At 50.4% G+C, this 26,208-nt stretch overlaps 2 protein-coding genes across 6 annotated transcripts in view; one reads left to right on the forward strand and one right to left on the reverse strand.

Annotated features, from left to right (window-relative positions):
- Positions 1-710: 710 nt before the first annotated feature.
- On the forward strand, positions 711-5,187 carry LOC146237641 (neuronal pentraxin-1-like). The gene is made up of 5 exons (XM_084685316.1): positions 711-1,203; positions 1,664-1,871; positions 2,739-2,980; positions 3,207-3,386; positions 3,877-5,187. The coding sequence occupies exons 1-5, from the start codon at positions 778-780 to the stop codon at positions 4,096-4,098; spliced, it is 1,278 nt and encodes a 425-aa protein (XP_084541442.1). The 5' UTR covers positions 711-777; the 3' UTR covers positions 4,099-5,187.
- Positions 5,188-16,458: 11,271 nt separating this feature from the next.
- The window catches only part of LOC146237642 (endonuclease V-like), a 28,950-nt gene continuing 19,200 nt past the window's right edge, over positions 16,459-26,208 (reverse strand). For 3 of the 5 annotated variants that reach the window (XM_084685698.1, XM_084685696.1, XM_084685697.1), the window contains one exon: positions 16,459-16,731. In XM_084685698.1, the coding sequence (XP_084541824.1) occupies positions 16,644-16,731 (88 nt within the window). In that variant the 3' untranslated portion in view covers positions 16,459-16,643. The remainder of the gene's footprint in view (positions 16,732-26,208) is intronic. The other 2 variants (XR_014740609.1, XR_014740610.1) reach the window with 2 other exon arrangements.

Raw genomic sequence — 26,208 nt, forward strand, 5'->3', positions numbered from 1 at the left:
TACAATAAGACACACGTTGATATAACAGCCTAAGTAAAAAGCTTATTGTCCTCATAGCCTATGGGAAATAGAGCTCTACTGCACAGGCAATTTTCCGTCCATGACATGGTATGTTGTCGAAGACGGGCGTGAGAAAAAGACTGGCAAGCCATCCATGTGGCTCTGATGCGATAGCACTCCTTAAGGAGAGAGAGAGGGAACGTTGTTACTCCATGGGACAGGCACGCTGCCAGGATCCCCGCTACGCTGTAGCATTGGGAGTGGCTTATCTTAAGGTGGAACATAATAGACCACCGAGACAAATATTACACAAAAAATAAAGATATAATTACAAATGGCCTACTACTGTAGTATAACGATAAAATAAGGGTTGTGGTTCATTGAAATATTTTAGACCAGCTCATTTTAAATAGCGATGTAACAAAATAGATTCACTATACACTTCGAATCCTGCTATTATCCTATCGAGGAAACCGTGTTTAAAGTAGTATGTCCTGAATTTCTGTCAGTACCACACGTGAATTGCCTTACGATGTAAAAAGTGTTAAGGCTCGGTCAAGTTGGACGACCTTAAATAAGAGGGTGGGACGTGATTAAGCAGTGAGGACGACTCCCTCCACCCTGTGATGCAGCGAACCTGCGCTTCTCCTCCAGCTCACTATATAAAGTAGAACTAGCAGCTCTGAAATCTCACAGCTTCAGTAGACAGCTCCGTGGTGCTGAAATCGCACGTAAACACACCCGCAGTAGCAATATCTCAAAAAAACTCACAGAAACATGCCTGGAAACATGGACGGATTTCCCTGGAAACTTTTTGTATTTGCTTGTTTAATTGTACAGGGGTCTGCGCAAGATTTCGGACAGACTCAGTTCATTTGTACGTCAGTGCCCAAGGATATGGACTTGTGCGCGGCTACTATGCAGAACAGCGGTCCGGCGGAGGACTTGAAGACGACAGTGATGCAACTGAGGGAGACAGTGCTTCAACAAAAGGAGACGATTATGAACCAAAAGGAGACAATCAGGGAACTAACGTCAAAGTTGAGCCGGTGCGAGAGCCAGAGCTTGCCCGAGGCTGGAGCAGCGGGCAGGCGGCCTGGGGCCAAGAACACGATGGGGGATGTTTCGCGGGGCCCCACGGACACGCTGGCCCAACTCGGACAGACTTTACAGACCTTAAAACAAAGGCTGGAGAATCTTGAGGTAGGCAAATCTGGACTGGCAGTTTTAGCGCATTCAATAGCGCAGGTCGAGCCCTTTATCCAAGTGTAGTTCACGTTTGCAAAACAGTGAAGTTGTAGTGTTTACTGTAAGCACAAATAGGCATCTGTTAAGCTACCTATAAGGTTGTTTCCACTCTGTCTATAATGCCATAGCCTCTTAATGACCTACACATGCTTTAGCTACTAAAAGAGGGACTAGATCCAACAGCGGGCGCGACTCCCGATGGGGTCAGACGCCCTCGCATCTTTGACCAATTTAGTCACTTTGATCCAACAACAAATTCCAGTAAGCCTAGCGATGAGATAAGCGCGGTTTACCCTCAAGAAACCCTGCTTTGTAGGTGCACCCATATAGATCTTGCTCTTTTAATAGCCCAACTCTCTTCCTCTGTCCTTCCCTCACCCTTTGTATCTGTCTGTCCCTCTTGTCCCGTAAACAGCAATACAGCCGAAACAACGGCTCGGTGCAAGCCAACAGTCTGAAGGACCTGCTCCAGAACAAGATAGATGACATGGAGAAGCAGGTCCTGTCCCGGGTCAACACGCTTGAGGAGACCAAACCGGGTCAGAAGAACGACACGGACCAGCGTAACCGAGTGGAGACCACACTGACCACAATGCACCACCGGATAACGGATCTAGAGAAAGGTGAGTGAATTAAGAAAACCTGAAAAATATGATCACAGTAGGATTTGCAATGCATAGCATGGCAGTAACAGTTTAGATGCTGAATATATTATCGGAATGGGTAGCCTATTCCTGAATATATCTTATATGAGGGTCGTGTATTATGAAGGCTTAAAGTGATTAAAATCGCTTAATCGTCCAAGCCAACACTGTTGGCAAAACAGTGCCGCAGCGGTGCGCGCGGAGACGGAGAGGGGGTGGGAGCTGCAATACTTTGCATAATCTCAGTCATTGTATTATTACAGCGACGGCATGCTCCGATAAGTCACCTGAGGAAGAACAACCGAAAACGGACGCTTTACCCCATTACCAAGTCGTCGGTTTTGCAGCAGTAGCATAGCAACGCTGTAACTTTAAAGGTTGCTGTTTAAATGCGCCCATGTCCAGCACTGCGCACAGACAAGCGCATTTTGGAACGTCGATCAAGGTTTAGAGCCGTCCGTTACTGACCATCCCAGAGAACAAACGTTGTATAGTGTAGAGAGTGTGTAAGGGAAGTGTGTGTTTGGATGTGTGTGTGTGTGTGTGTGCGAGCGAGCGCGCGTGACAGAGCGTGCGAAAGAGAAAGCGAAAAATATTCCCTCGGGTTTCTTCTGTTCACGTGATCACTTACCGCAGAGAAGAGGGAAATACATACATTTTCATTTACTGTGTGCCTATCATTTTTTCGCATACAAAACAAACTGACAACAATTTTTACTTTTCATATCGGCTATTACACCTGAAGCTCTTTGACTAATACCATTGCTGGGGTTCATCCTATCAATAAAACATGAGGGGAAACCATCCGAATAGACTCTAAACAATTGCGCCGTGTTTTGTCACCAGGAAAAGACAACAGACCACTGGACAAGTTTCAACTGACCTTCCCGTTGAGGACCAACTACATGTATGCCAAAGCCAAGAGGAGCCTGCCTGAGATGTACGCCTTCACCGTGTGTCTGTGGATTAAGTCCAACGCGTCTCCCGGGGTGGGCACACCTTTCTCTTACGCTGTCCCGGGACAGGCCAACGAACTGGTGCTGATAGAGTGGGGGAACAACCCGATGGAGATACTGATCAATGACAAGGTAATGAGCTCGCATAGATGTATGGATTACAATGCGCAACTGAAAATGTGGCCTAGTCAATAAAGTCAACCTACGGGTCGCTTTTGGTGTCGTAGCCTATTGACAAATGACCTGTGTAGCCTGTCAGAAAACATTTAGGTAAAGAGGAAAATGCAACGTTTAAGATCATGAAACATTAGGCATCCTTGTTTGAGATTTTTAAATGAACATCTTGACATTCTTGCAGGTGGCTAAGTTACCTTTCATCATCAACGACGGGAAATGGCATCATATCTGCATTACCTGGACCACACGCGACGGGGTGTGGGAGGCTTTCCAGGACGGAGTGTTAAGGGGCAGCGGGGAGAACTTGGCTCCTTATCACCCCATCAAACCGCAGGGCGTGCTGATCCTCGGCCAGGAGCAGGTGAGAACGGATTGCTGAAGGGTTACTATCAATCTTATCATTCCAAATCACAGCACGAGGCAGAAACACGTTTTTATTATCAGTCAAGGAAATATAAAAATATTAGAAAGCGCCACTAGTACAGTGATCAGAGAAAGGAATATTCATGTCATGGATTTGTAAGGACATTGATGGGATGGCCAATTAAGGTCGGCCCACCTAATAAGGCCCCCGAGCTACCCATTACAATGGAATACCACCACATTAGGTGAATAAATCCATTGACACTCATTGGATTGTCCTTCACCGATATAACAAGTGAGAAATATTTTGTATAAAAACGTATAGGTCCGTGATAGTATAGGACATTTAGGGCTCTCGAATGGAGCAGCGTCATTCGACATCATTCCCAAGTCCTCACTACATCTCCAAATCCAAAATAACCGACACCCCAACCCTCCCTAATCTCGTGCCAACAAATTAACCTTGAACGTGTGTCTTTGTTTCACAGGACACGCTGGGAGGTGGGTTCGATGCCACCCAAGCATTTGTTGGTGAGCTGGCAAATTTGAACATGTGGGATAGGAAGCTTTCTATCGGTGAGATCTACAACCTGGCAACCTGCAACAGCAAAGCGCAAGCTGGCAACGTCTTCTCTTGGTCGGAGACCAACATAGAGATATTCGGTGGAGCTACTAAATGGACATTCGAGCCATGTCGTTCGCTCAACTGAACTGCATTTCGTCGTGACAAAAAGGCCTGCGTGTATTTCTGAGCTTCTGTCGTTTTTGTCTTTGTTAAAGACAATTAGATATTTATTTAATGATAAGCTTAAACCTGGGATTTCTATTCATGATTAGATATTTATGTGCAAAACAAAACATTTCCTTGGTCTTGAAAAAAAAACATTCGTCTTTGGAAACCCCTGTTGGAAAGTGTTGGTATCTGTTTCTCTTTTTTCTTGGGAGTTTTGTTGCAAGCGCACTTGAGCTTTTTGATTCGCATATTTTGTCCAGGACCGGCAGCGGGGCAATCCAAGCCTTATGTTGGACATTTCACAACCCGCTGCGGAATTACACACCATTCTCACGCTCTGAGAGTGGGAGATTACGCTGTCCGTCTAATTCTTGTCAGTATTTGACGCCGTGAAGTGATGATGTTTGACCTCTCGATAAATCAGCTCCGTCCCAAACCTCCCCTCTCTCCCGCCCCTCCGGAACTTGCACTGTGACTGACGAAGAAAGCCAGGGGAGGAGGGTACGTTTTGAAGGACACTGCAAAGTCGGACTGTAAAAGTCATTCTTTTGTAATTGTCGTTTGCTTCAAGTGTTTCTGTAAGAATGTCGTTACTTGCCAACATGCTAAAGCCTGGGTGCCTTGGGCTGGTACAAGTATTCAGCACATATGTTTTAAGTTGCAAAATTCAGTCTTGTTTGGTTTATTTTGAAGGGGGATTTCTTGTTATTCAGATAAATGTTAATTAATTGCGGTTTGTTATCGGACATGACGTGTTTGGGCAGGTGTTTGTACTCTGTGTTAGGAATGTTACAGTGTCTGTATAGTAACGGCATGAATGACAAAATGCTGCAACAGCATCGTCGAAATCTGCTTTACTATCCTCTCGGGTCTGGGTTTTTTACTGTATTGTTATATGCTCCAAGCATGGCAACACTGAGAGATGAAAATATCTAATTTTTCTAATAAAATTGTGATACTATCTTTAGTGCATTTTTGACATTGATTGCATGCAGCTGTGCAGAGAGAAAGAGTGAATAGATGAAATGAGATAGAATGAAAGACACAGATTCAGAAAGGGAAATGAAGGCTGCCCAAACATGATTACATCTTGTGAAATTGTAAAGAAAATACATTAGTGTTCGATTCAGTGACAAAGAAAAAAGTCAGAATGAAGGTCAGAAGGGTTTGGAAAAGAAATGAGAATCTGTGGTGTGTATGTTTGTCGTGTCGCCTTTCAGCTGACTGCAGAAAATAACACGCACACACCCACGCTCGGTCGTGGGTGTGAGTGTGTGTGCCGTCTGCACTACCCAAAGCAAGGCTGTTAGAAGAGAGGAAAATGCCTCGTCATATCACACTTCCTGACAGCAGTTCAAGGCAAGGCAAGCCGAAAACCAAAACCAAAAGTTTTAAAAGAGCCCTCTACTCTCATTAGGATACATATACTCCCTATATCAGTTAGTTTATTCCATCTTCCAAGCCCAACAAGTGCCTCATAGCATTTAAAACATTAACATGAGTTGGCAGGATGCTATACTTGTGCTTTCACAGTTACTGCACCAAGCTTAGTCAGTTGCTATCATCTCTCACCCACACATCAGATGGTCCTCCATTTCTACGTAATACTCTGCCTCTTACAGGGGCGTCTTAACACGGCACCCATGGCCACACATGCCAGTTAGAGTTATCATGCTTTAGTGTAGGCTGCTATCAGAGACGGCAACCCCAACAACGTTAGGAGACAAGGTGCCGTTCAGTTTCCCGAAAGACAGTTGAACTTTCTCTCACGTCCATAATGTTGGGGGTCAAGTTAGAAAGTACCCAGAGAAGGCCATGTGGACAATGTTGTTCTGGGTCGGAACCCGGAGAGAAGCTTAGTTATTAGTGAGAGACGAGGAGGCCCAGCTCCACTGACCCAGACACTCGTTCTCCCAAGGTGCAGTGCGCCGCCGGGAAAAAGGTCAAAAGCCCGGGTCGCAAAAATAACAAGACAGCAGCTCCTCTCTCGCTTTCCACCCATTTTCGGGGGCCCAGATCGGTTCCGCCCGGGGGAGGTCGATGGGATGATTTAGGAGTCAGCTGTAGTTCCAATTGCCGTTGGGGGTGTTCTATGAATAGCAGGCAGGCCAGCATTCATGGGATTTATCCTGTGCACAACACAACCCAAAAACCGCTGCTGCAGCATTCGATGAATGATCGAGATCCTATCCAGATCATAACAGCGACGGTGGATACGAGATGGAAGTGCCACAGAAGCCTTCGAGGAAACCACGGGCTGTAAGTGGCCAACGGGACGTTACGAGAGACGCTTCTATCAACACAAACACAAGTGCTCTTACAAACCAAACGGATTAAAGAGACAGAGGGGAAGGGGGGGGTGGGAGGGGAGGGGGAGGGGGCCGGGTGATCCAACAAAAAGCTTAACGTGCCTCTCTCTTGTTTGACGTCAGCCCAAAGCATCCATCAATGACAGCTCCGTCATAATCACTAAGGCTGCTTACTAAGCGCTCTAATGTGTCTGCTGGTGTTACACTGCTAAGCCCTGGTGGAGTGCAGTGTGTAACTGGGGACCACGAACACAGGGCCGGGTGGTGACTGTGTAGGTAGGGTGACAGCTGAGAGACAGCTTTTCTAGTGGGGTTGGACTGACATACATAATGATTTCTCCTGTTCCCATCAACGACCACAGTTGATTTGAATCTACTTTGGAATTGATGAGTGAATACCGTATACTGTAAAGATATATATGTAAAGAAGGACCTTATGAGCAGTGTGATGGCCTCCTCAGTCGTCAACTGGCTACACTTGGGCCCGGTGGTTTCCTCCCCTTTTAAGAGGACGTCAGGAGAGAGAGACGACCCCTCCGTTTGTCCGCAGCACACTTTTGTTTTAGTTGAGGCAACTTTTTGATCTTTTGTTAATACACCTACCACCTTCCGACACTCACACACACGTACACTACTGATTTACTGACTGTTTTATTGGATTAATATTCTTTAATTAATTACCACGGTACGAGTTCCCGCGCATGTGCTCCCCTTTGTCCGTCTCAACCCCCAAGCCGGGTTCATGGGGGACAACAACAAGGACAACAATTTTGGAGTGCAACTTACTTTTCAAGGGGAATATTCTGTCTGCTGTTTATATGTTAAAGTTGTACACAGTGTTCTGCCAGCCAAGCATCCTTTTCTAGGGCACCTCACCTGGTGTTATAAACAGCTGGTGTTCCTTCAGATAGAGGTTAACACAAGACGTTTCACTCATAGGATACCTTACACCCCGTGTAACACCACTTTGTATCTATATCTGTCAGTCTGTCAAGCGTTTTTGACTTAAGTGAGCTGTATAAGTGAACCATATAGTTTCTATGTGGTCTCTCTACACACATGTGTTTCCATGGCTCTCTGAGTATTCAACACCAATGTTATTTTTCCTGTAGGCATTCACAGACTAAAGAGGAAAAGCCATCAATGGAGGAAAACCTGGGCTTTTTCCATCCTTGATAAAGGTACTGTGTGTGTACCTAGACACGTGGAACTTGTTTGCATTAGCATAGCATTGACATTTAATCTAATATCCATCTCAAAAGCAACAGTCCCCTCCCAGCCAATGTACTGTCAATGGCTTCTATACAATGCAGTGCATCCCTCAATCAAATGAAGTCCCCAGAGAAAGATAGAGAAAGAGAGAGAGCGAGGGAATACACATGCGGCATCCAGACGTACATTTTTCAGAGGAGGAGCTCTCGGAGAGATGGAGTGGATGAAGAGGTGACATGTCAGACACCTCATTAATTCACCCCCCCGGCCCCTGACGTGCCTGACGGGACGGGCAGGGGAAGCAAAGCGCTTCCCGTTGCAGTCATGCTTCTTGTTGACGGCTACGCAAACTTGTAACAACAGCATCCACCATAATGAGGGCTGGGGGCACACACACCAAGCTCAATTTTAAAGGGAAACCCTCCTTTGGAAACAGGTTATTTTCCCCTCTCGGCCTCATGTATACTGCAAGGCCCTACTTACTATTCAAGGGTTCTCTCGCTTCTGTCTGAGCAACAAGCGGGGAAACGGTTTTCTCTCTTTCATCCTTCGGTATGGATCGCCAGGGTTGTGGAGAAGGAGGCTGGGGAGGAGGAGGGAGGCTGGGGAGAAGGAGGTTGGGGAGGAGGAGGGAGGCTGGTGAGGAGGCTGAGCAGGAGGAGGGAGATTGGGGAGAAGGAGGCTGGGGAGGAGAAGGGAGGGTGGGGAGAAGGAGGCTGGGGAGGAGGAGGCTGGAGGATGAGGCTGGGGAGGAGGAGGCTGGGGAGGTGGAGGCTGGAGGATCAGGCTGGGGAGGAGGAGGCTGGAGGATGAGGCTGGATGATGAGGCTGGGGAGGAGGTTCAACCCTCAGCTGAGGCCTGAAAGTAGAAAATGGAGTTCAAGATAAGGGTTGGAGAGAAAGAGAGCGAGACACCGAGGGAAGGGGGGAGAGAAAGAAAGAAAAGTTGTAAGCACCAGAGAGTAGGAAAGAGGGTAGGAGAGAGACGAATCAAAGAGAAAGAGAAAAAGACAATCAGTGTGTGGAAGAAAGAAACTGAGAAAATGGAAAGAAAGCGAAGTAACCCTCTCCTCCTCCCTGGTCTCTCCCACGGTGAGTGCTCTTCCCAGGGGCAGCGGGGGGGCGACGCTCCTGGCATTTAACGAGCAGCGTAGACTTCCAGGCGTGTGTGGCGGGCGTGGGGGGTGTGTGTGTAGGGGATAATGAGCCGGTCGGTTGGGGAGGCCAAGGTTCCATGCGGATCTGCGGCCCTTCTGCAGGCAGCGTGGCCCTGACGGAACAGCAGTGGGATCCTGCTACACTTTCCATCCATCCGTTATCCTACCATGACCACAAAGATGGCTAGCCCAACCTTCGGTTTCCATGCCCCAGATGGGTTGGAGGGAGCTCTGCTTGGAATCAGACCCCGGTACCTCTGAGTCTGGATGGCAGCACAATTTGTACAATCAGCAAACTTCTTTGGCTCTTTAACAACATAAGCAAACTAAGACCCAAGCCTCCTTAAGCCAAGCATGATCTAACGACTGCAAACAGCCTTGTCTCATAGTCAGACAGCACTAACAGATTACAGAGCCAAAAGTCCACAGATGGAAGCTCGACACCTGTGGCTGTGTTACTCTCAGGTGTTTGCACGTGGGTCCACCCAAGCAGTTCAGACCAGCTGTTATTGGCTGTATCCGACATCCAATGGGCCGCAGGGTCAGTCAGACAGCTGTACCAGGCAGGGCAAAGCAGCGTATGGTAGACCGGTTCAGCATAACCTCCTGGTCCCACTACGCCACTTCCCATCTGCCCCTGAATCATTGATGAGAGCTCAAGCCAGCCTATTTTAGCCTATCCTAGCCTTGCACCTCTGGCAACCCCTTATACCCCCTATCTGGAGAACCCATGAAATTTGCACAGCTGACGCACATCAACAAGAAGTGAAGGAAGAACCAGGAAGTAGGACAAAGGCCACAAAAAGTTCAAGAGAAGGGAGAAAAAAAAGGCAGTGGTTGGTGGAGGCGGGTTAGGACGTATGGTTTGTGACTCGAGGAGAGACCGGCCCCCGGACTGGAAACTGAAAACAAACGCCCCCAAAGGTCACCGAGTGATGAAATGGAGATTGGGTTCAGCAGGGGAGAAGGAAGCAAAGAGCAAACAAGTGAAGCAACAAGTCTAGCAGTGTGTTCCATCTGTCCAGAACGTGGTCCACGTGAGGTTGATACCACACGTCGACAGCACACTTCTCCTCGCTCTCTCTCTTTCTATCCGGCTCCATTTCCTTCGCTCTAAGAGTCTACTTTCTATTCCTCTTCCTCCTCCCACTATCCTCGTCACCCCCCCCCCCCTCTCACCCTCCCCCCCCTCCCTCCCCCCTCCCTCCCCCCTCCCTCCCTCCCCCCCTCCCTCCCTCCCCCCTCCCTCCCTCCCTCCCCCCTCTCCCTCCTCCTCCCTCCCTCCCTCCCTCCCTCCCTCCCTCCCCTCCCTCCCTCCCTCCCTCCCTCCCTCCCTCCCTCCCTCCCTCCCTCCCCCCCTCCCTCCCTCCCCCCTCCCTCCCCCCCCTCCCTCCCTCCCTCCCTCCCTCCCTCCCCTCCTCCCTCCCCCCTCCCCCCCTCCCCCCTCCCTCCCCTCCCTCCCTCCCTCCCTCCCTCCCTCCCTCCCTCCCTCCTCCCCCCCCCTCCCCCCTCCCCCCTCCCTCCCTCCCTCCCTCCCACCCAGGGGAGCCAGTTACATACCAAGCCTCACAGAAACAGGTCATCCACCAGGAGAGACCAGTCATTTCCATAACATGAAAAAGCTGACATCGAACTGCTGCAATTGACTGCAACCCATGTGAGAGAAGAAGACAAGAGAAAGAGAGGAGGGGGGGGGAAGGGGGGGGCACTGCCACACGGTGGACATCATTGGATAACAGACACGCACCCCTGCGTCCGATAGGCTCCAAGGCCAGGTGGGAGGGGCACGTATGTCGTTTCTGAGATCTGTCACTGAGGGTGACAATCCGGAGGGCTGAAACAGTACAGGGTGTGCCCTGAGTGATGTGGCCTCCCTGGGGTGCCATAAGAGAAAGCTGTCACACTTTCAAGGACTCGAGGTGAGTTGTACTTGACGCGACCTTGGCTGGGTAGGTAGCCTACAGAGGGTTCCTCCTCGATCGGCTGCCTCTTGAGTGATCACAGTCCTAATGGCGGGGCTCGTCTGAGGCCGGGACACCGGGAGGACGAGCGAGGGAGGGAGGAGCCTGTACAGTATGGTACAGTACAGCCTAGAGAGGGGACATCCGAGAAGGGAGAGAGAGCAGGAGAGAGAGGGGGAGAGAGAGAGGGAGAGAGAGAGGGAGAGAGAGGGAGGGAGAGAGCGGGAGAGAGAGGGAGAGAGAGAGGGAGAGGGAGAGAGAGAGGGAGAGAGAGGGAGGGAGAGAGCGGGAGAGAGAGAGGGAGAGAGAGAGGGAGAGAGAGGGAGAGAGCGGGAGAGAGAGAGAGAGGGAGAGAGCGGGAGAGAGAGAGGGGGTGAGAGAGAGAGAGAGAGAGAGAGAATAGGGAAGACAAGGAAGAGGAGGAGGTTGAGCGGGCACCGTGGAACTGCTTGATGACAGTGGAGGGGAATAGAAGAGACTACTGCTGGGCACATGCATATTCCATCACCAGGCTGCCGATCACAAGGAATGCCGATGCTTTCTCCCTAGCCCTTGTTTTTGTCTCTCCCCCCCCTCCAATTTCTTTCACCTTTTCTCTCTCTCTTTCCTCTTTCTCCTCTCTCTTGCTCCCCCCTCTATTTTGTCTGTCTCTCTCTCTCTCTCTCTCTCTCTCTCTCACACCCTGTCTCTCTCGTTTTCAGAGAGCTGCAATAGCAACAGCAGCATGAATAATTGAAGGCGCCCGAGTCGGGATTGAGAATGTTCTGTTGCAGAATGTCTGCCGGTTGCGGCAGCGTTGGTTTTTTTCCACTAGAGCTGAAAAAAAACCACACCAGGCGCCCCATATTCAACAGTGTGGAAGCGAAGAGGAACCCCCCTGAGGATACACACACACACGTACAGATGCATAATCAAGCTCAAACACACACACAGACACAAGTACAGTGCAGGTTTCGGCTCCCAAGCACATACAATACATGGACGCGTATTGACATACACACATACATACACTCAGAGCAGATACACACATACATACATAGATACATGCACACACGCAAACACAAACACTCGTCCTGGGAGGCATGTCTTGGAGGCTGCAGCTTGCAGTACTGTCTTGGACTAACCCCAACTAATCACCCACACCTGCAGTCAGATTATCCACGGTACTCACCAACAAGGATGCGTTTACCTGTGGGCACTGCTGGGAGGAAAGCCATCCACACAGGCAAGAGATGTTCCACAGCTGAGGCCTTCATGGTCTTGTCACGGCAAAATACTTTTTTTTTTTGGTGAGCAGGAGCGTAAACTGAATACCGAGTACACAGCTGGATTTGTTGTCGTCTTAAAACGGGGAAAGAATTTGGAAATAAAGTACCTCAAAGAAGAATTCTAAATTGGAAATAAATGAACAAGGAACAACAACAGCTGTGTAATTGCCCAGACCAAGGCTCAGAGTCCAACTCCTGGAGAAATACATGAGGATGTGCGTGTTTCATTGTAGGGTGGAAATAAGTTCACGAGGGTGTGAAAGAGAGAGAGAAAGAATGAGAGAGAGAAAGAGAGAGATAAAAGGGGGGAAAGAGACAGAGAGAAAGAGGGAGAGAGGTCGAGATAGAGACAGGATAGAGGAAGAGAGAAAGAGAGACAGAGAAAGAGAGAAGGGAATTGAGATGAGAAAAGGAAGAGAGAGAGAGAGAGAAAGAGAGAGAGAGAGAGAGAGAGAGAGAGAGAGAGAGAGAGAGAGAGAGAAGAGAGGCAGAGGACATGCAGTACTAGACAGCAGTAGCATATACCCACAGGGTGTTGTGTAGGTCTGCTGGGAGCCCGGGCCCTCGTAAGTGTGTATATGCGTGTGCCTGGATGTGTGTGTGAGTGTGTGTGTGTGTGTATGCGCATGCCTCAGCAAGTGAGTGTGTGTGTGCCGGCTCCTTAATTGGCCCAAATCTGCCATTCAGACGGCTGGTCGTCCTCTCCTCCCTCTGGCCTCCTGCTGTAGCAGATATAGGGAGGTGTGACAGGATATGCGTTACACCAATGTATCTCCCCCCCCCCCCCCCCCCTCCCCACACACACACACATACCCCCCCCACACCTCTACAGTACCCACCCCCCCACCCACTGGCCACCATCTGGGACTGTTCCAACGGCTAGGCTCCATAATTAGGTCAGTCACAGACCGGTCCAATCGCACACAGACACACACACAGACACACACACAGACACACACTAACTAAATTAAGCAGGTACAACCACACACTGTAACAGAAGTAACCCAGGTATAGACACACACAAAAACACGAATCTGTCGTACCTGTAGTGTTAGGAAGATCACTTATTTTTTTTAAACTGTGTCTGTGCGTGTGCCAGCCCGTAGCCACTGAGTTCCAAATGTAAATCCCAGTTCACACAGACAGACAGAACAGCAGGCTCTGCAGTAAACGCTGCAGCAGTGATCTGCTGGCAGCAGGTGTAACTTTTAAACACGCATCTGTTTTGGTCTGTCGTTATGGGTACGGGGGCACAACTGCCGATTAGGGAAATCCGAGGTTTAACTTCTGGCAGAACAGTTTTCAGAATGATGAACCGCACCATAAACATTTGGAAATGAACGGCAGTTATCCAACTAGCACACACTACCTAGCTTAGCACTCTAAGCTTACAGTTTAGCCTGACAGAAGTCAGCATTGTTTCTGTGGACTTTTAATTCATTAATTGCTTTTCCCACGCAGATAACTGTGTCTGGCTATGGGGAAACATTTCAAAGTGAACCCATAACACAACAAACACCAGTCAGGAAACGAGGGAATTCCTTCATTTCGGCATACTCTTTCTCTTTGGTTTTCAGACCGCCGGCTTGGGACAAGAGCTAGGCGATGAGAGAGAGAGAGATAGAGATAGATAGAGAGAAGGAGAGAGAGATCAAACACGTTGATTCAGCACCTGAGCAGGAGCCAGGCGGTGTTGAGGGACAGCAAGCTGCGCGGTGACTCGGCGCAAAGACAGAATGCAGGACTTCAAAGGAGGGAGGGAGAGACACAGAGCGAGAGACAGAGAGAGAGAGACACAGAGAGAGAGAGAGAGAGAGAGAGAGAGAGAGAGAGAGAGAGAGAGAGAGAGAGAGAGAGAGAGAGAAAGAGGGAGGGAGGGAGGGAGGGAGAGAAACACAAGGTCTCTCAGGCATCGTTGGCTGACATAACACAGAGGGACGGCTGAGAATAGACGTCAAAAGAGGGATTGGAAAAAGAGAGATGAAGTGTACAGGTCGCATGGGGAGAAGGGGAAAGGTTAGCAACATGAGGGGAAGTGAGAAAGGGATAGGTTCAGCAATAGAGACAGACAGAGACAAAGAAGGCGATAGAGAGAAAAAGAGATTAGACAGGAAGTAAGAAAGAAAGAAGGAAAGGAAAAGAAGGAAAAACAGATAGGGTAGGGTAGGGGGGACTTCTCTTGGACGTTGTTTGACCACAGTCTACCAGATGTGACCTCATCCTTTCAACTGAGTCACCAGTCTCCAGAACACCTTCCAATTACCACCATGTCATCACTCAAAGGGACAAGACCTACACACACAGCACAAACCCTCACCTGCTCCTAAAAACACCGGCTGCAAAGGTTCATTAAAAACCGGGTTATGTGTGTGACCTGTCTGTTCTCCTTCTCCCAGGCATCCGTCCTTCACTTCTTCCCCCGAGTCGTCCAGAGACGTGGGTTGCCGTGGGTTGAAGCTAACCGCAAAAAAAAGCTCTAGAATCTAAATCTCACACACTATAGTGGCAAAAGTATACTTTTGTGCCATAGGCATCTCAATGCACAGATGATAGATAAGTACATGACATCAACACAGGGTACAATTTACAATCTCCGTGCTTTGACCCACTCCATTCTTTCGCAACGGAGGTCAAAAGGAGAAGAGGAATCCAAAAGGGATAAAACATCATAAATATTCCTTTCAGCGCCATTGTGTATGTCTGCAACGGTTAGCAGTCTGCATCGACGCTCTGTGAGGGTCTTCTGAAGGTGGAAAAACATTTGAATTCAGTCAAACTGCGACTGCTGAAACCCCTTTGCGAGTGCGCAGGGGTCTTTGAGTGTGAGCGGGGGAGAGATATCTATGACACTGCGAGTCTGTGACACCGAGGCCCTGGCCAGACACAAGCTGTTGTGGCAGGAAGCTGGCCAGCAGGACCGTGTCACCACAAACAGTGAGCTGGAGGCCAGACCTTTCCCAGCCCCGTGTCAGTCCTGTACTCGGGGTGCCTGATTAGGACGTCCATCTCAGTACATCCCCCCCCCAGGGGAGTCGGCACAGCTGCCAGGTCGCCACCCACGACAGACTCTCTCGGTCCCCACTCTGCACATCAGAGACCTTGTTCCCTCTAATCTGGAGGGGACGTGAGAGGGGAGCGGTTGTACGACCTCTCCCGTTTACTGTCCTCCAACGCTCTCTCTGTCTGTCTGCTCTGTATCTCTCTCTCTCTCTCTGTCTCTGTCTCTCTTTCTGAATCTCTCTCTCTCTCTCTCTCTCTGTCTCTCTCTCTTTCTCTCTTTTTCTCTCTCTGTCTCTCTCTGTCTATGTCTCTCTCTCTCTCTTCTCCTGGCTCTGTGTCACTGTACTTCTGTCGGAATGTTTCTCTCTTTATCCTTCGTCTGTTTGTTTGGATGTTTTGGTTTAGTATGGGGTCTCTCTCCCTTTATCTGTCCACCTATCTCTCTGTCCAGGTAAAAGCTGTACTGTGTAACGAGAACAGAACTCTCCTTCTGTAGATAGGGACCATCGTTTTAATATTTCATCTCCTCATAATGCCTGACTGCAACTCCCTAAGAGCTGGGCACCACATGAAACGACGTTTGAAGGTTAAACCAGAGAATCTCTAATCAACTGAAAACTGAACTGAAAAAACCCACACAGAATGAAACAACCTTAACTCTCTTCTGGTGCTTGAAAACGCCCAATCTGAGAGAAATGAGGGGGCTTGGATGGAGGGGGAAGCTCCCCTGGGATTCTGTGCAGATACGGTGTGTCTGTGTGTGTGAGTGTGTGTGCGGCACTGCTGAACAGACCATTTTTAAACACAGAGGATGCCCCTATTCTGGGCAGTGGAATGTGGAACTTACATCACCATAACTATAACCATAACATGACTATAACAGGGGGTCACACACACACACACACACACACACACACACACACACACAGTCTGTTCCCTTCTGCCCTGGCCCCCTCTACCTGGCCGGGGTCCCAGTGAGTGAGCGTGTCTGCAGCTCTCTGTGACGTGCGTGGGAGCCAGTATGGTCCCTATAGGCTGGAGCTCCACCCCCACCCCCCCCCCGCTGATCAATACTGCCCCTGGTGGCTGGATCTATTTCTGGCCCTGAACCCTGCAGCGTCAGCTCCCCTCTGCCCTTCCTCTCCGCTCCGCAGGCCCAGCTGGGCACCGGCCGTGCCTACTGCTATCTCTGGCATACCCACACACACACACACGCACACACTGACTCACTCGCACACAAATACACACACACACACGCACATGTTGCTCTTACCAACCTCACATAAATGAAGGCATAAGAAAATCTCAACAAACAGCAAAATACATAATGAGCGTACTGCATCAGTTTGCCAACACAGGGGGGGGAAAGTTTGCTGAACTGCACAAGGTACCTGTACCTGTACCTCCTGTCAGTATGAATACTGCTCTAATTTAGTCCAGGAAAGTTGTGATTTATTCATTTGGTGAAAATCCAAGTGACCCCAAAACATAATGAGTACAGTATATAAAAATACCCAGTTTGACCCATATCTCAGATATGAGTGCATTAAAAACCACACACACACACACACACACACACACAAAGTTCATATCTCACACAAACACAGCTGAAGTGTCAGGATTCTTCTAGACCTCGGTCTTCATGGGTGTTGTCAGGGTGCTTCTCTGCACCTCCACATCCCTGGACCGGCTTGTGTCCACCCCTGTGAAGACACACGCAGAGGAACATCAGTGACCCACCACACCCCCTCCACACCCCCTCCACACCCCCTCCACACCCCCACCACACCCCCTCCACACCCCCTCCACACCCCCTCCACACCCCCACCACACCCCCTCCACACCCCCTCCACACCCCCACCACACCCCCTCCATACCCCCTCCACACCCCCTCCACACCCCCACCACACCCCCACCACACCCCCTCCACACCCCCTCCACACCCCCACCACACCCCCTCCACACCCCCTCCATACCCCCTCCACACCCCCTCCACACCCCCACCACACCCCCTCCACACCCCCACCACACCCCCTCCACACCCCCACCACACCCCCTCCACACCCCCTCCATACCCCCTCCACACCCCCTCCACACCCCCTCCATACCCCCTCCACACCCCCTCCACACCCCCACCACAACCCCAGCACACCCCCTCCACATCCCCACCACAGAGCCTGGATCCCATTCACGAACACAGGGGTATCATACCACGGCATACTCGCTAACAACATCAGAAGTAACTGGGTTAGGTATGCATCTACACACTCGTGTGTGCTCAAACCAAACCAGTTCTAGCTGGTTTGCTTGGTCAACCTTCCAGGGCAGTAAAAACATGAGCCTTCAGGGCGCCGCAGCAAGCATCCTAGCATAATACCTTAGCTAGGATAACCCTGCTAGAATCCTAGCATTCATTTGCTACGATAACCCTGGTTTAACAGCTAGCATATTATCGTATATTAGCTGTGATAACCCTGGTTAATAGCTAGCATCCTAGCACATCTGAGCTATGATAACCCTGGTTTCCTGCAGAATGACGGCAGGTCTCCTATGCCCAGTTAGCCCGGGGCCAACAGTAATGTTCCATTTGTCCGTGGTAGCCTGAGAGGACATTTCATAGCGCTTTCATTAGTGTGCTAATGTAGGAGAGAGGGAGGCAGAGGAAGGAAGGGAGGAAGTGGTGAAGGAGAGTGATCGAGGCAAAGACTGTACTGATGTACAGTGAAGAGGGATCAAATTCAAGAGAGAGGGAGTAAAAAAAAAGAGAGAGCGAAAGACAGTAGATAGATATAGAGAGAGTGAGAGACAGAGAGACAGAGAGAGAGCGACCGTTCTAATCAGTCACTCCAGGGGGGTCAACGTGCTGAGCGGACGATAAAAGTACAGCATAGTGCAGCAGTAATGGTTGGAGAGGAGGAACATCACAGACAGCAGACCTGGGGTCAGCTGGACACACAGCCCCGCTGGGTCTACTGAGGGGCCAGCTGGTCTCAGACCAGCGGAGAGGCACAGCTCCTGCCCACAGTACCAACAGTACAGACACACACACACACCTGTCACACATTTAAACACACGTCGCTCACGCCACGTCAGCCGGGGTCGGTTGCGCGTCCGTCCGAGGAAGCGGAAATCGAACCCCCCCGGGCGAGGACAAGTGCAGCGAGTGGAACCGGCGACGCTAACGTAAGATAAAAAGGTGTGACCGTTATTCTTTCCGGAAAAAAACGGTCGTCAGGTGTGAGTGTGTCAGGTACACGGCGGTCCTTATTGATCTGACACTGTCCTTTTCCCCCGCAGAGGAGCAGCGCCAACCGTGTCACCGACCACCACAGAGCTGTTCCCTCCGTCGTTAGGAACGAGCTCCGGCAGCCGCTAACGAGCCAGGTGTCTGAGAGAGGGACACTAACGAGGGCGGCAGGACCAGGGAGGTGGGGGGGGTCTCGTTAGAAGACCTCCAGGTGGCCCCTTGCAGCTGAGAGACTGGACCGAAGGCAGGATTATGGGATTGTTTGACACGGAAGGGTTGCGCGTCAAACGACGTGGGGGTGTCGGCCCCCCTGCATGACTCAGGATGGAGTCGTGCCCTCTGGCTGCGTTGTTAGTCATAGACTGCGACGAGACACGCATGCGCACACACACACACACAGACAAACACACACACACAGACAAACACACACACAGACATGAGTTAAACGCGTCGAGTCTGACTCTCTCCCTCCCGTCAAAAATATGCTTTCTCTCTCCGTCACATTTGTGTTGTGAGAAAACCAATTTCACAACAGGAAGCATAATCCCCCCCCCCCCTCCCCCCCCCCCCCCCCCGGAGTTACACCTGACGGGACTCGTCCATCCCCTTCAGACGTATCACATCCTGCGTCATTCGCTTCAGGAGCGCTTCCTGCCCCGCTGACGTCTGACAGGCTGCTGCCGCCTGAACAAGGTCAGCTTCAAGATGAGATGGTGTGAGGATGACACTCGGGAGGGGGGGACGACGTGTTTTTGGAAGGATTATTTTGCAACGTCATATTCGGGGATGGAATTCTGGGATGGCATAAAGGGATGGTTAAAGCCTAAAGCTGGTTTAGACTCACGAGGGAGGTGGTGGTGGTGTGGGGTGCAGGGGGTATAAAATACTGTCATGTTATTGGCTGCCCTGCTGTAATAACCACCTCTCTCTCTCTCTCTCTCTCTCTCTCTCTCTCTCTCTCTCTCTCTCTCTCTCTCTCTCTCTCTCTCTCTCTCTCTCTCTCTCTCTCTCTCTCTCTCTCTCTCTCTCTCTCTCTCTCTCTCTCTCTCTCTCTCTCTCTCTCTCTCTCTCTCTCTCTCTCATCAATTACAAGCTGTCAGCTGAACTCCCCAACTCAGAACTCTGGCCCCTGTTTCTGTGTGTTTTCAGAATGCCTGTGTGTGTGTGTGTGTGTGTGTTGGTACAGTACGGAGGTGTGCCAGCGTGTTTGTGTACGTGCATTTTCAATTGAAGCCCGGTGCAGACTGGAGGTTGTGTGGTGTCTATCTGCCCTGCTCTGACCTGTGGGTCTGTGGTGGGCAGCCTGATCTCTGTTCTCATCTCTCCTGTCTGTCACAGGCCCAGTCTGATTAATAGAGGTCTCTGTGTGTGTCTGTGAGTGTTGGTGTGTGTTTGTGTGTGTGTTTGTGTGTGTGTTTGTGTGAGAACGTGAGAGATGGAGGGAGTGAGTCAGGGAGAGAGATAGACCAAAAAAAGAGAGCGAGCAAAACAGGGGGAAAGTGAGAGAAAGGATCTGGGGGGGCGCTGCTTGGATGAAGACAGAGTGTGTGTGTGTGCAGTAAGTGTCAACGTTTCCACATCTCATAAGGTCACCTTTAACCCATTAGCCATTAAATATTGCTAGCTGCAAATACATGTCACCCTCACGACAACCTACTGCCCTGAGTTCAGTCCAACACAAGGCTTCCTGGTGAGTTGCCATGACTGGCGAGTCAACCAGAAAAGACCTCTCATCGAATGAAAGCACCCACCACACTGAAGGCAATTATCCTTTAATAAAAACATATAAGGGGCGAAGAAAAACATGTCCTTTTAAGTCGAGAAGAAAAGGAAAATAAACTTGTTTGATTTCAAAGTCAGTTTAACACAGGATAGGTAGCTCAGTAGAGAACGTGATGGAGAGTAGATGAAGGTATTGATCTGGTGATGCTGTCTGAGAACCAGAACTGCAACTACAGAGGTTGTCTCCCTCACACACACACACACACATAGAATGCATACCAGATGGACTTTTACGACTCAATATCGCTGTACACATACAGTCAGTACACCCCCCCGGACACAAACATGCACACACACTGCAACGTGAGCAGGAATAAACACCCCTACATATGGATCCTTTAAACAACAGAAATACGTCAACGTGAGCACATCAATTCACACCCAACCCTTCCACTTTCTCCACACACAAACACAGTCAGCACATTTCTGTCTGGCAAATGAACCCTGAGAGCTACTTATCCATGCTGGTCAGAGCCAGCGCATTACGGGGCTGCGTCGCCAATACCAACACTTCACTGGGAGAAATATCTCATGCTCGACCCGCTCCCTCGCACACACACACGCACACACACACACTCACATGGGCCGTAAACATTTGCAATATTTTCCCATTTGCTCTGCAGGCAAGGCGGGTGTGGTGGCCTGGGGCGACGAGTCTCTTTGGGGGTCTCTGCCCTTCAGTATTAATAATCTCCCACTCACAGTTCACAGGAAGGGGGCGATGAATCATGTCGTACGAGGCCTAGAGAGTGTGTGTGTGTGTGTGTGTGAGGGAGAGAGAGAGAGGGAGAGAGAGGGGAATGATGATACACGGTGTGAAGGATGGCCTTTATGCTAGGGGTTGGTGGTTGGGAGTGCAGCGTGTGTGTGTGTGTTGACTGGGGGAAAGGCCTTGGCTGGTGTTGCTTGATCTTTATGAGTGTCAGTGGTGCGGCCCCAGCTCAGACAGTGACCCCCACGGAGCCGCGAGGTCACGACCCCGCGCTCCGCTCTCCATCCCGACGACGGCACGCGCCCGACGTATGCGCGGCGGGCGAGACTTCACCCGCACAATCAAACGCTGCCAATGCTGAATACGGCAGAGTCACTAGGCAGAGTCAGGCATTAAGACCGACGGCGTTTCCGTGGCTGCCGTCACACCTCCAGGTCCTTTAATCAAGAGAGTCTCGTAAACCAACGGCAGACAGGAAGCGTCTGAGGAGAGGAGGGCGCCGGGGTACGCATCCCATCTCAATCCCACCACGTTCCTAGAATTAGGTTCGGTCGCGGGAACAAGGACCCAGCCTGATGGGCTTTCCGAATCGGTGGGTTTTCCACCGTCGTGTTTATCCAGCGACAACACTGAACGCCGTGCTCAGACGAGGGCCCTCACCTCTGCCACGGTCCAAGTGCCAAACACGGGGACAGAACGCCGCCGACCACGACTCGGCGGTGTTTACAGAGGAGAGAGCGGCCAGGGAGAATGGCAAAGTGTCATCGACAATTATCCGATGCCATATTGGGTTTGAGTGTGTGTGGGTGTGTGGTGAGAATGGGGACGCAGACATAATGCTCATTTAATGAGCTCCGCTCGAGGCTGTTTGCCTGTGTGCAAAATACGGAAAGTGAGTCGGTGGAAAACGATGAGGGTGTGTCTGTGTGTGTTGCATGCCTGGCTTACGCTGTCTGATGTTAACTGTGACCTGATTGATTAAGTTGTGGCACAGTGAGGGACAGAAACCTTTGGGCTTCCTGCCACTGTCCCACAAACACACACACACACACTCGCGCACACTCTCTGCCCTGCTGTACAAGGGAGAGAATGTGTATAATAAAGGGATAGTCCACAAACCGTTCCTAGGAGTTCTCCTACCAGCAAAAGCTTAGAAGTGAAAGTTGTGCTTTAATCTACATCTGTTCCTGGATGTAGCTGTTGCTGGAACACACGTCAGCGAATGTTCTAGAACCGCTAGCCTCTGCCGTTCTCCCTTGGCCTCACTACAAGGATAAGTCCCGGCCCCCACCATCTCCAGGCCTCCGCCACACCACCAGCATCAGCGATGAGGGGGTGGACCGTCCCTCACACCAACCCACAAACGACCCAACGCCGGACCGCGGGAGCGTCGACGCGCTGAGCCCCGGTGCGGCCGTGTGTCAGCTAAGGGGGAGCCAGCCGCCGCAGCCAGGCAACCAGCAGCACAGCGAGACCTCCGCTTTGAAGAGCGCCGCTCATATCGAATTCTGATTGGGTAGCGGCCGATACGATTCGCTGCAGTGCCTGACAGCTGTGTCCTGGAGTGAGAGGTTGAGGGGGGGGGGGGGGGGAGAGAGAGAAGCTGGGGATAGGGAGGGAGGAGAGGATGCGGAGAAAGAATGAGGGGTGGGTTGGATGAGCAAAAGAGAGAGGAGGAGGGGGGGTGGGGTCAGGGGAGTAAAAGATAAGCAAGAGAGCAGCGCAGTGGAGACAGTTGGGCGAGAGAGGAGAGCGGCGCGGAGAGACAGCTGAGAGAAAGATGGGAATGAGAAAGAGAGAGGGGGAGAGCGAGTCGGGAAGGGGAAAGAGAGAGGGGGAGAGCGAGTCGGGAAGGGGAAAGAGAAAGAGAGAGGGGGAGAGCGAGTCGGGAAGGGGAAAGAGAAAGAGAGAGGGGGAGAGCGAGTCGGGAAGGGGAAAGAGAAAAAGAGAGGGGGAGCGCTCTGCGGCGCGTGGACTTTTGAAGCCCCCCTTGTCTGACATCAAACCAGCGGCGTTGATAGAGGGGGCTCGCCCTGACACAGGGGGCATCAAAAAGAATCGCATTACAGAGGAAGAGAGAGGGGAGAGACAGGGAGAGAGTGATAGAGAGAGAGAGAGGGGCAACTGACGGAAGGAGGGAGGGAGGGAGGGTGAAAGAGACGGGCATGTGAGGAGGTTTTCGAAAGGCATCGAACGTTGTGCAGCTCCACTCAGATTAACGATCACACTCTGTATACACGTATGGACCTGTGGGCCTACATACACTGGAGGAAAACATCATGAATCATTAAAAACATGATTAATACGTTCCATTACCAGTGATTCAGTGGCATCCCAGCCTCTGTTGTGCTCCAGTAAATCACATTTTCACGTAGTCGGTACTCCACAGCATTAAACCGTATGACACCGTGCAAACGAGCGCGGACGCGTGGCGGTGGGTTCGGCGGCATTGCTCAGGCGTTGCTGGCTGTCCAAGCAGCGTCGATTCAGTGTGATGATGGTCCACATAAACACAGATCACAGCTTATGGATGGGGGGTAGAGAGGTGGTTATGAGTGTCGGACGACCATAGCGACCAGGTGATGGATGTTCGTGACATGATGGGGAGGAGAGGGGAAGGGGGTTTCCCCAGACTGTGTATATCCATGACTGCATGTTGCTAAACACTCAGCTTGCATGCATGAACACGCACCAAATCAGATAGTGACTAAGGCTCTTTGCTCTCTCTCTCTCGCACCACATGACACACACACACACACACAGGCTTATTTTTCCGGGGAAAGAGGGTCTGTCGTGACTGGAACCCAGTGCCGGCTGGAGCTGTCATGAGTCAGAGGGGCACAGACATGGCCAAACACACCCACGTCATCACAGTGACATCACAGTGACATTACAGTGACATCACAGTGACATCACAGTGACATTACAGTGACATCACAGTGACATCACAGTGACATCACAGTGACATTACAGCAACATCACAGTGACATCACAGTGACATCACAGCGTCAGGTGGGGACTGGGAGCAGCTGACTGCGTCCTGACTGAGTGTCACCGCCTGGTTTCTTTAGGGAAGCCCAGTCTGTTTGCGTGCCTGTTTACGGACTGGAGTGTGCAAATAAACTCGGGGATAAGCAAACGAGAAAGTGTGTGTGTTCTCCCCTGCATCAACCCAAGTGATGAGGGAGAGAGAGAGAGAGGGAGAGAGAGCAAGAGAGAGAGGGAGAGAGGTAGAGAGAGGGAGAGAGAGAGAGAGAGAGAGAGAGAGAGAGAGAGAGAGAGAGAGAGAGAGAGAGATGGAGGGAGGGAGAGAGAGAGAGAGAGAGAGAACAGTATGTGTGTGTCTCTGTGTGTTTCTGGAGGTTCTAAGCGATAGCCCGGCTACCTCATTGTGACAAGCCACAATAAAGCGCCCAGGGCAGATGACTTTCTAACGCTCCCTCCCCAACCATAAATATTCATCTAGAGTCAGGGAGCCCTCTGATCCACCGTCCCCTCTCTCTTTCCCTTTCCCTCCCTCTCTCTACTTCTCTCCCACTTTCTTTTGCTCTCTCTCTCTCTCTCCCTCTCTTTATCACACACACACACCTGTCTCAATTGTCATTGTCAATGGTCTTCCTCGTGCTAACATGCACAAATGTCTACTCACTGGGGCGAACAGCGGTTAGCTAACTAGCTGTTACTAGCATCGTGGCTAACCCTCAGATAGACAACAACGATGGCGTAAGTGAACAGCCCTGCACAGCACCTAATAGCCGTTTAGTGGAAACGGAGGGCTGTCCATGGGAGTCCCTGTCCTGGATAACAGACATCTAATAAGACAGCCCTCTCTCATCCATCCAGGGCTGATACGGTCTTATCACAATAGACTACTCGTCATTGATCTGCCTTCAGAGGCTGGAGAAAAGCCTCATTGATTTTCCGTTTCGGAGCGAGGCACGGGTGTTGGTGCTCGTGGCGGAGAGTGGCAGAGAACCCTGACATTGGCATCTGAACAGAGGGAAGGTAGTGTGTGTGTGTGTGTGTGTGTGTGTGTGTGTGTGTGAAAGAGAGTTTGCATGTGAGTGAGTTTGCATGTGTGGATACAGTCTGTGCGTCTGGGAGTATTTGGTGTGTGTGTGCATAAACCTGTCTTAGATTAGGATAAAGTCAGTCGTGATATCTCAAACAAACAACAAAGATATTTGTCCTAGACTCAAAGACTCCTCACTTGTTGTGAACGCTGTTGAGGTTTTGCCTGGACTGCTTGCAGATCTATCAACACCAACCTTCTGAGTCAAACAAAACTGCAAGAGAAAGCGTTCTCAGTATGCCTCCACAACAAAGCTAGATATCCATCTCAAGATAGGGATCCCTGGAAAGTGGGGGATATTTGTGTTTGTTTTATGAGTCTTGGTTCTATGACGGGCTAAAAAGACCTGCAGCTGCGTGAGACTTCACGGACGATGAGAGATGACATCGTCATTTGTTAAGGGACAAACAGCCATTGTTAACCTGATCGATAACACTGGATCCTGTACTGGTCACTTTGCTTGGTTCTGTGGTTCCATACCTCTATCTCCAAAGAAAGAGAGAGAGAGCAGCCAGAAGACAGAGAAACGGTCAAAGCCTGATAGGACCGTGGAGAAAGAGAGACACGGTGGCGCTCTTTATTGATTGGACAATCCATACATCTCTCTTTCTCTCCCCGCCCCACCCCCCCTCAAACTCTTTCTACCTCTATCCACATATCTATCCACTACCATCTATCCACAAGTCCCCTCCGCATGCACCGTCGCTCTTTCCTAGTCCTCCTCAACGAGGGCTCGGCCCTCCTCTGATCACACCACTTCCTGTCATCTGATCACGCCACTTCCTGTCAGGTTCAGACTAAGAGCCCAGGATTCAAGGCAGGTCTGATGCGAAACATGAAAAATGTACTTTAACAATACTGAAGACCATATCGGGAAATAAGAAGGATGAGTTTTTGGAAGATTTTCTGCTAGATCCAATGTGGATAGAGGCCCTCTGGGCTGCATTATTGATATTGACGAGCATCTTAGATGCACCAGTGAGCTCCGGAAAGCACAAAACATCTGCAGGTTATCTTCTTGACAATATTTACTGATCAGCGCTGCCAGGCTGTGAGATGTTTTCCATCGTCTCTTCTTGCTTTCCCGCAAGAAGTCGACGAGAGAAAAACTTTGTAGCGCTCAGCGTTCGATGCACAATGCCCATGGTCTTTTGTGATGTGGTTCGTTGACCTTGAAAGAGTGTGGGCGCTTCTGTAAACATCTCTGAAGCTGCCAACTGCGTCTGTTGTTCCCTCTCCCTTTCTTCTTTCACTTTTCAGCGTGTCTCTTTATTTTTGTTATTTGTTTTACTCTATTCATCTAACCTCCTCCCCATTTTTTTTCTCTCTCTCTCTCTCTCTCTCTCTCTCTCTCTCTCTCTCTCTCT

Source organism: Hypomesus nipponensis, chromosome 21 (assembly GCF_054491055.1).
Source record: "Hypomesus nipponensis isolate SF chromosome 21, ASM5449105v1, whole genome shotgun sequence".
NCBI classification, from domain to species: Eukaryota; Metazoa; Chordata; class Actinopteri; order Osmeriformes; family Osmeridae; genus Hypomesus; species Hypomesus nipponensis.

Bases quoted from the DNA above. Each gene is read 5' to 3' on its own strand.
- LOC146237641 (XM_084685316.1), top strand. From the start codon at position 778: ATGCCTGGAAACATGGACGGATTTCCCTGGAAACTTTTTGTATTTGCT. The intron at 1,872-2,738 runs GTGAGTGAATTA...TTTTGTCACCAG, and splicing joins GATAACGGATCTAGAGAAAG to GAAAAGACAACAGACCACTG. The intron at 2,981-3,206 runs GTAATGAGCTCG...ACATTCTTGCAG, and splicing joins AGATACTGATCAATGACAAG to GTGGCTAAGTTACCTTTCAT.